Below are 14,568 nucleotides of genomic sequence, written 5' to 3' on the forward strand. Positions count from 1 at the left end.
TTAAACAATCGAAGTAAATTGCAGAGTTGGTCCGCATTTGATTCTCAAATTCTATAAAATGGCGGGAGAAGGAGAAACTGTGGAAATCATAACAGAAACAATAGCACAAAAAGATGAGACAGACATTAGTCATTTAAAGAACAGTGATGAAAATAAAACAACAAACTTAGAAAATGAATCTTTATCAGAAAAAGATGTATCAGATAATATTCCTGCAATCGAGAATGGCACTCATGAAGAAACTGAAACAAATGAAGATCAAGAAGAAATATTAGAACAAAACTCTAGCACACAAGATCAAAATGAACCTTCAGGGACTAGCGAATCTAAGTCACCTAACTCAAATGAACGTTTAATGCGACTGCCATTATCCCGCATAAAGGTGATAATGAAAACCGATCCTGATGTTACTTTGGCGAGCCAGGAAGCAGTTGTCGCACTTTGTAAAGCAACAGAACTTTTTATCGGAGCAATTTCTAAAGACGCAGTTGTAACCACGTTAAACAGTAAAAGAAAAACATTACAAAGAAAAGACCTTGATGTAGTGCTTGATTCCAGAGATGGCTATGCCTTTTTAGAAGGAACATTAGATTGACAAGTTCTTGTAATATAGACATGATAGAGTATAGGGGAATTATATGAACTGACAAATCAGTTTAATTCCATGAATCTGTGAGGGACAGTACAAAGACAATTTGTGTGATTAATGAATGGGCAAACAACTATAGCTATATGCATATCAATCAATGTAACAGTTATTAACGTTCATTCAAGCTAAAGTCAATCATATATCTAAAATTCTTTTTTTTTGTGTTAATTCTTTTAACATTTCCATGTAAACATGTTCTACACATTTATATTTGTATTTACCGGTATATAAATTAATAAATACATACATGTAACAAAAATATGTTACTAGTGCAAACTGTACATCAAGACGGACTGTATGCCATGTTATGAATTTAATATGAAAATTAGAAGCTGTGGTATGATTGCCAATGAGACATCTCTCCACAGATGTGTATTAAAGCTAGAAAACTGAACAGACATGACAGATACACTTACAAATGCATTTATATATAATAGTTTGTACCTCTTAAGTTATGAACTTGCTGAAAGAGTCCAAAATAAAAATGTGTGTACATGCACGACATGTGTGACAAGGTACTTAAAGAAATTTTAGTTTATACAATTGTAACGAGGTTCATGTACTGTAAAATAAATAATATCTATACTTTAACTGTATTTTTTTGTTATTTATATAACTGTGGTTTAGTGGTAGGTGTACACGTTAATTTCAAATGTGAGTTAATTCCCAAACTAAGGCTTGTAAAAAAAATGGTATACATTTGCTGCTTCTTTGCTTTATAGCACACAGTATTTAAAACTAAAAAAACAATGTTTAATAAGAGCAAATATAAAATGAGGTATGATTGCCAATAAGACAAATGACAAAGTAGTTAACAACTATACATGTAGGTCACTGTATGGTGCCTTCAACAATGGAGGATGAGAAAAACTTATACTGTATAGTTTAAATATCGTAAAACAATTTCAAACAATAAAAAGAATAGCCTGATTTATGTAAAAAACAATGAAAAAGATTTTTTTTATAGATATATAAAGCATCAAGTTACCCACTGAATTACAGGCTCCCGACTTTGGACATGCATCTACAGAATGTGACAGGATTAAAATGTTTGTGGGTGCCCAACCCTCCCCTATCCTCAGCAGTGGTGTAACAGCACAACATATAAACAAACTATAAAAATCATCACCAGGCATGTTGGGTAGATACAAAGCAGAAAAACAAGTATCAAAATCACAAATCAGTTGTTGCAAGTACATTACCACAGCAAAAATAGCACCAAGCCAAGATCTGAAAGAATAATAGACAGCTAGTTCAAAGCCATGAACAACTTGGAAAACAACTCATGTATCCAAGACTAAATTATCAATCAGTACACACCCAACATCCTATGGATTTAGTGTAAAAGTCAGCGAAAAACATAACCTTGTACAATGCCAAAATACAGGTATCAACAGATTGTAGAACTATGAATGTGTATATATTAGAATACAATAATATGTTGGGTTTAATTTACTCATAGCAAAAATCAATATTTATTATATAGCAATTATAAACAATGTTTAAAGATCTTACATGTCTTATTGCAGTGTTGATTGGTAACATTTTTAGAATATTTTTTTTAAGAGCATTGATAAGTTTACCTTATCTAACATGTCTAAATTTCTAGGGTTGGCTTAATGAATAGTGTCTCTGTTTTTGTTAATTTACTTTTGATATTTCTTCCATTAGACTGTTACCTTGCAATTGTTAAATACATGTAACACATTAAAAAGTCTGATTCAGCTTGTTGGCCTAGTCCAAAGAGAGATTCAGATCCACAGGCACTCGTCTCAGAAAAAAAAATCCTATACTGTGGATTCATTGATATTCTTTGGATACCAATTTTCATGAATTTCATGGATACAAGAGAACCACGAATTCAACTGTTCAACGAATTACAAAATTTCTAAAGGAATGACTGTAGACTTGTATATAGGATTTTTTTTTCTAAGACGAGTGCCTGTGTTCAAATCACATCAACAAGTTCTTGTGCTATATGCAGGACCTTCATCAAATATGTAAAAGTACTGGTACCATCTTAACTGGAGGGAAAAACAATTCTTCTGAGAGTAATTTTTGTTAAAGAAAGCTTAGCATAGGGATAGTAATCAGGCGACATCAACTAACTTCTTTAAAGCTTTATTTTTTAGAAAGTGAAAGACCTGGATTCTTCACACTTTGTATATAGGTGTCTCATGCTAGGAAGTTTCTGTCTGTCACATGTCCATTGTCCTTGACCTCATTTTCCTGGTTCAGTGACTACTTTAGATTTTTTTGCATTTTTATTTCTCTCTATTTTGAGTAATAGGATAATTATATCAATTATTTGGTACAATGTATGTGCATACCTTGCAAGGTCCTCATACCTGTCAGACAGTTTTCACTTGATCTCCACCTCATTTCATTGATCAGTGAACAAGGTTAAGTTTTGTGGTCAAGTCCCTATCTCAGATATAATAACCAATGGTGTATAGAAGAATTGGAAGGTGTACTTGTCCATCTGACCATGACCTCGTTTTCATGGTTCAGTGGTTAGAGATAAGTTTTGTGTTTTGGTCTGTGTTCCTTATTCTGCATGCAAAAGGTTTTCTGTATTTGGTGTATGAAATGGTTGTAAGGTGTACATGTTCAACTGACAGGTGTCATCTGACCTTGACCTAATTTTCATGGTTCAGTAGTCAAAAGTTGTTTTGAGTTTTGGTCCTTTTTATTCATACTTTATGCAATAGATTAACTATTTGGCGTATGGAAATATTTAATGATGTACATATCAGTCTCAAAGTGTTTATTTGACCTTGACCTCATTCTGACAGTTTATTGTTCAGTGTAAAATTGTTGTGTTTTGATCTGTTTTTCTTTAAACCATAACTAGTAGTTCAACTATATTTGTTGTATGGAAGGATTGTAAGCTGTACATGTCTGCCTTGAAGCTTGACCTCATTTTCATGGTTAATTAGTCAATGTTTAGTTTTATTGGTTTAGTCTGTTTCTGATAAAGTGTACGCAAGAGGTCAACTATATTAAGATGTACAGGATTGCTTGTTTGGTTTAAATGACCTTGAGCTCACTTTTCTCTGTATCATGTTAAGTTTATTTTATAGTTGTAGTAAAGCTTTATATTTAGGACTATCAACATAATATCAGTGGGTAGTAAAGGTGAGACATTTCAGTGTGTACACTCTTGTTAGAATTTAGGACTGCAGAAAAGATTTTTTTTTTTAAATGCTTTTTGTCTTTTATTAAATAGTCAAGATAAGGTCCAACCAACTTGATTAGCATCTATCCTATAACACCTGTATGTAGTTGATATTTGTGTGACAATCCAAAATAAGGCATATGGTGCTTTTATGAATTTACCTGAGAACTGTCGTAGATATTTCCACTGCATTCTTCCTATATATACATTTTGAAGTTTTCTCACAATGGTAAAATTTACTTCCTTTTCAACACCCTTCTTTATTTATCCTTCTGTCACAATTTCAGGCATTCAATGGAGACATCTGTTCAATTTCAAGTTTCATCCATTATATTTTGAAGGAAGTTTTTGGTTCATCTTTATTTTAATATGTCTATTACTTTAATACCTTAAGCTTGTACCTGTATAGACATCTTATTAGCAAAGTTGATAACTTTTTGAACATATATTTTCTTTGCAATATTGAATCGCATGAACAATGAAATTGCTATCTTTGTTTTAAAGTTGTATGACTTTAACTTACCAGTTTTCAAATCAACATATTTAAGCAAGATGCCAAAAGATCAGAACAAAATTCGAACTTGATCTGTAAATTGTCATGATAAAACAATATGACAATATCAAAGTTAATATCCTCAAGGATGACCAAAAAAGTGCAAGAAACTGATTATTTGAGTGAATATTCTTAGTCCAAGTACTTGTCTTAGTGTAAAGTTGTATTGTTGTTGGGCATATAAAAAATAGACAACTTCAAGTAATTAAATCAATATAATTTTATTTCAAAATTAACAGTATTAATCTCTGAATGACGATAAAAAGACTGGCATTGTGGAACAAACTTTTTTTTCTCTTTACATTATTTCTCATGGTTTCAGTTCAATTGTCAGAATCAGTAAAACAGCATTTCAGGCTTATATAGCTCAATTTGGTTATTTAAGTTCAATTGTGATTATCTCCCTTAGAATTTGTAGAGTAAAATTTTTATTTAGCAGAAATAATTAAAGAAGAAATACTTTAAATTCTACTAATTTTTTACCTTTTCATGAAAACACAATTCTAACAAAACTTAATAAATGTCAAGCCATTGGACTATTTTTCTTTAGAACCCTGTTAAGTTATGCACTGTCATGCCTGAACATTTTAAAGGGAGATAATTCTTGTATATCCTGATTAGGGCTGTTCCAGAAAATACTATGTCCCCCCCGGGAAGGCAATTTTTTTAAATATTATGTGAGTGGTTGTATTTGAAATACCAAAATGCAAAGGGAGTGCTGTTCTAATTAAATTTTATTTCTGTGGGTGGTGGGGGTTAAAAAAGTGCCGTCCCTGGGGGGGGGGGGGGGGCATAGTATTTTCTGGAACAGCCCTTAGTATATATAGCCAGATCAAGTTATATTAGCCCAAAATGCAGATATACAGAACCTGTTAGTATAATTAAACACAGAATATTAAAACAAATACACACTGCATTTAAAAACAAATCTAGGATTTAACTGCAAGTAATGTTGCTAATTTGAACATTTATTTCCTATTCTATAATTCAATAATAACTAACAGCAACTTTAATATCGACTACAGTAGTGGTCTTCACATGTTGCAACAGCTTCTTTGTAATGTGAAACAAATAAATAATACCAAAGATCTGTATTACTGCAAAATACTCTCAAGACAAAACAATGAATGTGAAAAACATAATATTCAATGACTCTTGAAAAAAAGAAAAATTCACAAAACAAAGACTAGCTTGCTCACAAAGCTTTCATGATAGTACTGAATTATACAATACTCTACCAGTATACCTGAAATGAATTCACTAATGACTTTTAGGGATATCCAGATTTATAACTGACAAATTTTCCCATATTATTTTTCTATATTCCAATTGATTCAACATACAATAGATTCTACAATTACTCTTTTATTACATTAAATATAGGATATGCAAGAACACAAAATGTCTTAAGGCATATCCTGTATTCAATATGGTGCATATTTTTCAGCTGATTCACACAATAAATATGGCTTCCAATAACCAAAAAAACTTCCATTTGGAGCTACTGTGTTTAGAGACCACTTTTGTCTATATATCATTTAATTTACTCATCTACTCTTTCTTGTCTTTCAAACTTAAGCAAAATATGGTGTTATAACCTATCAAATAAGTTAAATATGAATTATAACACATTCATCCACTCATCCAAATACTGTAATTTTAGAAATTAATGTGTGTATTTATGACTAAAGATGCAATTTTTTTTTTTGTGATGTTGAGAAAAAATCCTGTTTAATTCATATAAAAACAAGAATTTGTTCTAAGTACAAGGATGCCCCATCCCACTATCATTTTCTATGTGTTCAGTGGACTGTGAAAATGGGATTAAATCTATAATTTTGCATTAAAATTAGAAAGATCATATCATAAGGAACATGTTTACTTGTTTCAAGTTGACCAGTCTTCAACTTCACATAAAACTACCTCAATAAAAAATTTAACCTGAAACAGGACAAACAAAAGAACAGACGAACGCAGAGACCAGAAAACATAATGCCCATAAATGGGGCATAAAAATTCTAAATATGAATTCAAATTATTGCGATCATATTTTTCTTAATAATAAAAACATCAAAATAATTTCTGAATTTACAGTTTATAAAACATTCAAACACCCATTCATTAATACAGTGAGTGGACATTAGTATTCTAATATTTTATTTTATTTTCATCTTTATTTTCTGTAAGACCTGATGATAAGCTTATTATCTTCCCAACAATTAATCTTCATTTCTACAAAAGTTAACCATTCAACAAAGCACTCTTTATTATTTTTAAGATATTATATTGTTCAACAAATTTTTTGGCTACCTCATCTGCAAATTAAATGTGTAAAAAACTTAATAAAAAAAATTCTTGTAATTATTTTGTTTGCAAATTACTTTCATGATTTTGTGAGAAAAAATAACCATTTTTTACAACCAGAAGATATCTGACTAAAGACTATTGTCCACTGCCTGTATTAAGAATCACAAATGAACAAGTTAGTAGTTAGTAATGCATTAGCAGTGAGTAAAGAAGTGTTCACAGAATTGACACACATGTCTAACTGATCTATCACTATAGTTCTCTTCATCACTGAAGTGTTGTAATCTTCTTGTAGTTTAGTATTCACTGGGTTACCAAGATCCTCATTGTCTAAGTCTACCAGTTCTGTAGTTTCCAAACTATATATTCCACAACTGCAAATTACCTCCCCTTCTTCAACTTCCTTTGGAACTTTCCAAAAATGATGGTAGGTACAATCAGTCTTGCCATCTTCCGAGTCCTTGACAACAGTTTTTGCAATATTCTGTAAACTTTTACAAACCACATCTAATGCTGATAATATAGCAGACCTTGTACAATAAAACTCTTCAACAAGACTTGGCATTTCAGACAGCACCTGTAAAAAACAAAACATATTAAAAATACTGATGTAAATATATCAACATCCACCTTTATTCATATTAATTTTGCCATCCAACAAGTAAAATGTTTTATCAACTTTTAAAGATTAAATAAAATCAATTTATAAATAAATTCTACTTATGACACCACCTCAATTTAAACTTGATCTGTGTTTTGTGGAAATAAAGAGTTGTGTTCAAGTCGCATTACAACTGGTTGAAACAAACTAAAGGTAGAGAGATACGATAGAGACACAAAAAGATTTGATACTGATATATATTAGGTTGGGTATTAGAAAGTATTGACTATATATCTAGAAAGCACAGAATTTTTGCAAAGAAAATAAATTAATCATCAATATCGTAGAAAATCTTTGAAAGAAGTAATACTTTTTTCCTGAGATTGAAACATGTCTTCATTTCCCAGCATCCTCCTCCAGGAAGTACATATGATGAGAAAGCTAATCTCTCCATGGAATGTAGCGCACTTGAACATACTGCCTGAAAAAATAAGAGTTATCTTTTTTTAAACACTGTTCAGAAATATTGATCTCTACAGTACCCTTCAAGAGGATCGATTCGATATGTTTTTTCTCTGATTTCCGTGTTTCTCAGAATCACACCGAGTACCGTGGATTTCACTCTTAAAATCCTCCAAAGATTCTCTCCCAACACTGTGTGGCTGTTAATTGGTTTATTGTCCATCGGATGTATTAAAAATAAATGATTGTGTGACAACATAATCGGATTACCCAGATAATTGACCAGAACATTTAATTGATCTTGGTTGCACAGGTGTGCTTTAAAATCACGGTATTAAAAATTGAACAAATGTTTTCCTTTCTTTGACATATAAAGATGCGACAATATAATTTAAAATAAGATAATTATTATCTTTAATATTTGTTTTTGTATTATGCCATTATCTTCGAAATAAAATGTACATACCAAAAAATATGAAGAAAATACTTGTTATTTTGTGTTTCTATTACAGTCCAGTCATGTCATACATTGTGTTCTTTCAACAAGGACGATTTTGCCACAATTAGAATCTGTTATGACTTACTCAATTCGCAATATCAGTGCATTAATTGTTCATTATTTAAAAATAAACTGGCTAATAAAATCATGTTGTTTTTACGGTAACACGATTCATCGGATCAACAAGTAAACTTATTTATTGAGCAATGAAAAATATTATGTTTCACCAACTCGGTATATTTATACAGACTTGAATAATTTAGATTTCGAACAGAAACTGTAAAGTTGAACAAAGGAAATAACTTCAAGTGATATTGATAGCGTTGTCATTTTCGTATTTTACAAATGTATTTCAAAGGCAACTACTGAAGACTGTACCATTAAAACACGCATGGTACCTAGGAAAGGCACTTTTAAAATGGAGAAACTAACTGTAGAGGCAAATTAATGTAAATTACACTAAAACTTTCATTATGCAATAACATAGATGAACCCAACCTTAGTTGAAATTTTGATGTGCCTTCCCATGGTCCCATGTATATGTTTGTGGAACAGCCATTTAAAGGTGTATGCCATCTCATATGTGTTGTGTAAATATTAATATGTTTTTTTTCTTTTTTTAAAATCCATATCAAATCAATATCCTGGATAAATTCTATTTATGAAAATTGTTTTTACAAATTCTCAGTTATAACTTTTTCTGGAGTGTAATATATATATTCAGGTCTGAAGATTTGTTCAGGAAATATTTTAATTTTCTAAAAACATGCCCACTAACTATTGGAGAAAGCTGGCTACAATTCATACGTTCATAAATCACTTTCTCAATAACATATTTCATTAATATTAATTGAATGAAAGGAGATGTGCACCATCAATACATCACCACCGAATGAAACCAACCTTTAATTCCTGTACTGATTCTTCATGATCACTGGTTAACCTTAATGTTCCAACAGGAGATTCCTGTCTCTTCAGGGAAAGATAACTCTTTTTGTTGATATTTTGATGTTCTATAGAATCTAGGTGTCCAATATCTGATGCTATTACAGTAAAACTTCTCAAAGATTGTGCTCCTGCAATAAATATGGAAAGTTCTGTTTAAAATTAACCTATTAGAATATTTAGTTCAGGCAATCTTAGGGGCTATTTATTGATTTATTACTGTAGCCTGGAAAGAATATACAGTGAAAACTAATAAATGTTTAGTTTCTCTACACATTGTATTGCAATTCTTTTGAAGTAAGATAATTTATCTTTGTCCTAATCTTTATTCTATACGAGTTTAACCCTCAAGTTTTTATATTCAATCTTTAAAATTGAGAATTGAAATGAAAAATGTGTCAAAGAGACAACAACCCGACCATAGAAAAAACAACAGCAGAAGGTAACCAACAGGTCTCCAATGTAGCGAGAAATTTTGTATTGTTTTGCTTTTCCTCTTTTTCTTGCTGAAATGTTGTCTAAATTTGATAGACTTACAAGTGGTTATCTATTTTGTGTTAGCCTTTGGTATCTTGCCTAGTTTTGTCTTTTTCATAAAACATGAAATATTCATCTCATTTATCTCAAGAATCTACCTAATTATTCTCTAGATGTGACAGGAATTTAGAAGATTACAATAGAGCTGGTAAAGAAACAACAGTCAAAGTTTGGTCACAGTTTTAGACACAACCGAGTTTGACTCAGCAAGGTTTGACTGTACTTAATAATGTGAATGGATCCTTATCTACCAACCTGTTAATTTCAGTATGAATGGAATCATCTGTGAACCAAGACGTTCTACAGGTAAAATATTCTGTTTATAAAGGTAACTTTTCACTGAAGGATGAATAACTTTCTGACAGAAAAGGACTCCAACATTCAATTCTGCACATCTGTCACAAAACTTCATTATTCTACTTAAAACTGTTTTTTCTTCTGACAGCTCATTAAAAACTTCATATTCTGCATCCATAATTTCTTCTGAATCACCTGTCATGGAAATGGTTACCATGGCAACATTGATCCGATTGTTTACTTTTTTTACATTGTTTAAAGCGGCCAGAGGAAGTTGATAACCTTGTAATAGCAATCCTTGATATAATTTAGAATCAGAAACAGGAAGTCCTTCAACTGGAATTAAATATATGTTCTCTTCCCAGCTACCAGACCTTCCCTCACAAGGGAGATAACTTGCAAAAACTTGGACCAGAAGCTTAGAAAAGTTATCTAAATCATATGAATTCAGTTTACACAATGGTTTTCTACCAATTATAGTTTTAACAAAATTAGTCATTTGATTAAGACTGGAAATATCTATATTCATTTTTGAAGATTCAGCAGTAATGTCTTCAACAACTATTGTTAAAAATCTGTCATATAACTCTGTTAAGTAAGAATTGGTGACGTTAAGATTCATCGACTTAGTCAATAATAAAACAGGTAACATAGAAACAAAATGTCCTCCATCGGAAAAGTGTTGAAGATGACCTTGAACGGCTGTTACAATGAGTCGAATAACAGGTTTAGACACAGACAATGACTGTAGCAGACGACAAGAGGTAGAGGTCATAGTTAGATGACCTCCAACAGAATTCTGAACCATCTGGATACATCCTTTACGACATGATGCTGTTATCTTCAGGAATAAATTAAGGGCATCTACTATATCAGGACTCACAAGGTTCTGTAATTGTAAAGTTCCAACTGATTGGTCCATAATTATCTACAATAAAACATGTCAATTTATTAAACTCTATTAAACAGTGGTCCTTTAAAATGACATCAATGTCTGAGTTAATCTAGAATTTTCTCTTACTTCATGTACTTAGACTAGTTTCATGTCAGAAAACATTAAATATCCAATTGCACCTGGGTTTGAATAAAATTTCCTAAAACATTCTGACTCTATATGCCTATATATTCTTTAATACGAAATTCAATTACATGATATAGTTATCATTAAACATATAGTGTAGGTTTGGAGTTTTGAATAATATTACAATAACCATTAGCTTCATTAAAACATTGGTGGATACCGGTACATTATAGTTGTCTCAATGGTATTCATACAGGTCACATCTTCTTACACTACAGCTCAGGTGGATTTTGCTTTTTCCACTTGCCCACCATGGGCAGCCTAACCATTCCCACTCTAGCTATATTCTGTTTTATTTGAAAAAATATTGAGTACAAATGCTTATCTGCTTATTTCAATTGATTGTTCTTGAAAGTCTTTTGATAAAACAAAAGAAATTACATGCCCACATTAGACCAGTCATCCACTGAGGCCCCACTTATAGGGTACCAGGGATAGAACTTAAACTTTAGCAATGTAGCCCACAGCTTATATTTTGTAGCCCATATATATAGTTCTATACAAGAAAAGCAGAAATTTGAGTAGCCCAAACCAAATTTTAGGGGCCATTGGCCTGTGGGCCCCTGCTAATTTCATACCTTGGACCGTACGTAAAAATAATAAAACTTACTTTAGCAAGTACCTCATTATTTCTATTCTAACTCTCTGATTCTTGTTTCTTTGTTTTATTTAATTTCTTCATTTGTCTTAGTCTTTCAGCACTTCTCTGTTGTCCAGTGCTCAGTTGCATGTACTTGTAATAAGCATATGGTAGTGTTAAAATGGAGCCGCCACCAACAATAAGAATAAAGGAAAATATTTTGTTCTGATTTGTCCAATTACTCAGCTGCCAGAATGATGCTGAAATCCTGCAAAACAAAATAAAATCAATTTTATAATAAGTTTTCAACTGGTTATCCATCATCTAGAGGGAATAACAGATACATGTGAAGAATCTGCAAAATAGTGAGGAAAAAATCCTTAGGAAAATATTCAAGAAAGGAGAAGATTTTCAAACTTTAACAGTTGTAGTTCACTTAAAGAGATAAAATCCAGTGAACAGCAAAGAAAGAAACCAATAATAAAATTGAGAATGGAAATGGGGAATGTGTCAAAGAGACAACAACCCGACCATAGAAAAAAACAACAGCAGAAGGTCACCAACAGGTCTTAATGTAGCGAGAAATTCCCGCACCGGAAGATCCTTCAGCTGGCCCCTAAACAAATATATACTAGTTCAGTGATAATGAACGCCATACTAATTTCCAAATTGTACGCAAGAAACTAAAATTAAAATAATACAAGACTAACAAAGGCCAGAGGCTCCTGACTTGGGACAGGCGCAACAATGAGGCGGGGTTAAACATGTTTGTGAGAATTCAACCCTCCCCCTATACCTCTAGCCGAGTAAACGCATAACAATACGCACAATTAAATTCAGTTAGTCTAATTACTTAAGGTAAAGTATCTTGAGTGCCCAAATACAAAAATCAATTAGTATGATAAAATCTTAGTCCTGTGGTCTGCAGAGAAATTTTTACGAAATACTAATGTTCAAATGTATATATTGGATTATGAAACACTTTCATTTGACTTTGTCATGTTTGTATACTAGCTAATTCATACTTTTTAAACATTTTTACAATCTCTGTGTTCTTCTTCTTAATTTACAAGTAATGTTGTGCTTTAGTAGTTTGTCATCCATCAACCATCTCTTGTCATAAAGTTTAAAGGAAAATCTGAAAATAAATAACTCATATATCATCATGATAACTTTAAAAGCACCAATGCATTAACAATAAATGGTTACAAATTAAAGACAAACTACAATAACATACATACAATGAAGGCGTGACAGTGGATAATTATGAAAAAAATATATGAAAATAAAAGAGAAGCATACAGTATAAATTATTACAGAAATGAAGTAACTTTTAATAATGATATTCTCACCATGATATGATATGATATGAATTACAGATAAATAAAAAAAACAAGGTTAACTAATAATTAGTAAGGTAACTGCATTTAACAGCAGACAAAACTGGATGTAGGAATGTGTTACCTATGAATAAAATTGAGAATGGAAATGGGGAATGTGTCAACAATGGTTAAAGAGACAACCACCCAACAACAGCAGAAGTTCACCAATTGATAGGTCTACAATGCAGCGTGGAATTCCCGCACCCAGAGGCGTCCTTAAGCTGGCCCTTAAACAAATATATATATTAGTTCATTGATCATTGTCTATTTGACTACTGGTCCCTGCATGTGGGGTTTGCAGACACTCAGATATCCCCTAATAATTCCTCTTACATATTTAACCAACATAACCAAGGTGGTCAACTTGACAGAAAGCTCTCTACCTAAGTCTACCTAAGTGTTTCCAAACGCAGGAGATCAGTTTGCTCCTCTATATTTGGCTCTGGTTCATCGTCACTAACTACACTTGTGCTACTTCCGGTGTTATAGGTGTATTCAGTGTCAAAGTTATATATCGTTGGGTGTTCTTTCCAATGCTTGTCTAAGCGATTTCCAAAAATCTTTACATTCTTTGCGATCACTACGTTATCTGGTAGGCTGTTCCATACTTCCACTACTCTGTTAGAAAAGTAGTATTTTCTAATGTCTAGTTAGTCCAAATAATTATGACGTCTTGAAAGGCTATTATAATTTTTTTCTTTGACGCCTTACTTCGACTGTAAGGCGTCAAAGAAAAAAATTATAATAGCCTTACAAGACGTCATAATTATTTGGACTAAATGTCTAGTCTGCTTCTATATTTTACCAATTTCATAGAGTTGCCTCTTGTTGGCAAGCTGGTATTACGAGTAAATAGACCTTCTGTCACTTTTGAGTCATATACACCTGTTCATGCTGTTGTTATTTTGTATGTTTCTATCATGTCGCCTCTTAGCCTTCTAAATTTTAAAGTTGGAATTTTCGTATGACAAATCTTTAAGGTTGGGTAATATCTTTGTTGCTATATGTTGGACATTTTCAATTGTCTTAATATCTTTCTTTTTGTGGGGGTTCCATACACTACTAGCATATTCAAGATGAGGACGGGCTAATGCCTTATAAATAGTAGGCAGAAGCTTTTATAATCGAAATATTTGAAAGTTCTCCCTAAACAAAAATTAATTATCAGACATGGAAGTTCAAAGTTTAATTTCTGTATACATGTAGTTAAGCAGGAGTTTAGATGACCCCCAAATAATTTTCTCATATATATTTCTGTCCATATAATTTACAAATTATGTACTTTTTACTCAATGAATGTAGTTAAGACTCCAATTCATTTGTCAAATAGTGACTCAAGGTTCATTTATCTGGGTAAAGATTAAAAGCTACAACTACCCAACTACTATCTGATAACCTTGGTCGCCTGATTGCAAATTCACCAGCTAAATAATTTCTTCAATGTTATAATTAAACTTGTGATGAGTGTATATTTTATGTTAGGAAAAGCGCAAACGT

The 14,568-nt window shown here is 31.8% G+C and overlaps 2 protein-coding genes across 4 annotated transcripts; one reads left to right on the forward strand and one right to left on the reverse strand.

Moving 5' to 3' along the window:
- The first annotated feature begins 26 nt into the window (after positions 1-26).
- On the forward strand, positions 27-711 carry LOC134709200 (DNA polymerase epsilon subunit 4-like). Its single transcript, XM_063569374.1, has one exon. It carries the CDS (start codon positions 59-61, stop codon positions 593-595), a length of 537 nt encoding a protein of 178 aa, XP_063425444.1. The 5' UTR covers positions 27-58; the 3' UTR covers positions 596-711.
- Positions 712-6,751: 6,040 nt separating this feature from the next.
- Positions 6,752-14,546, reverse strand: LOC134710078 (molecular chaperone MKKS-like). 3 transcript variants are annotated; one of them, XM_063570258.1, is made up of 7 exons: positions 14,468-14,546; positions 12,715-12,827; positions 11,732-11,957; positions 9,987-10,956; positions 9,153-9,325; positions 7,659-7,769; positions 6,752-7,264 (listed from the first exon to the last, which is right to left on the reverse strand). In XM_063570258.1, exons 4-7 carry the CDS (start codon positions 10,948-10,950, stop codon positions 6,842-6,844), a joined length of 1,671 nt encoding a protein of 556 aa, XP_063426328.1. In that variant the 5' UTR covers positions 10,951-10,956; positions 11,732-11,957; positions 12,715-12,827; positions 14,468-14,546; the 3' UTR covers positions 6,752-6,841. The 3 variants fall into 3 exon arrangements, with proteins under 3 accessions (XP_063426328.1, XP_063426326.1, XP_063426327.1); XM_063570256.1 differs by having other exon boundaries at positions 6,754-7,264; positions 11,720-11,957; XM_063570257.1 differs by having other exon boundaries at positions 6,754-7,264; positions 11,720-11,957; positions 14,449-14,518.
- Between the last annotated feature and the right edge of the window lie 22 nt (positions 14,547-14,568).

This window comes from Mytilus trossulus, chromosome 3 (assembly GCF_036588685.1).
Source record: "Mytilus trossulus isolate FHL-02 chromosome 3, PNRI_Mtr1.1.1.hap1, whole genome shotgun sequence".
Lineage (NCBI taxonomy): Eukaryota > Metazoa > Mollusca > Bivalvia > Mytilida > Mytilidae > Mytilus > Mytilus trossulus.

Coding starts and splice junctions, on each gene's coding strand:
- LOC134709200 (XM_063569374.1), top strand. CDS start 59: ATGGCGGGAGAAGGAGAAACTGTGGAAATCATAACAGAAACAATAGCA.
- LOC134710078 (XM_063570258.1), bottom strand. CDS start 10,950: ATGGACCAATCAGTTGGAACTTTACAATTACAGAACCTTGTGAGTCCT. Junction 9,326..9,986: donor ATTCATACTGAAATTAACAG/GTTGGTAGATAA, acceptor TATTTATTGCAG/GAGCACAATCTTTGAGAAGT. Junction 7,265..7,658: donor GTTTCAATCTCAGGAAAAAA/GTATTACTTCTT, acceptor TGTTTTTTACAG/GTGCTGTCTGAAATGCCAAG.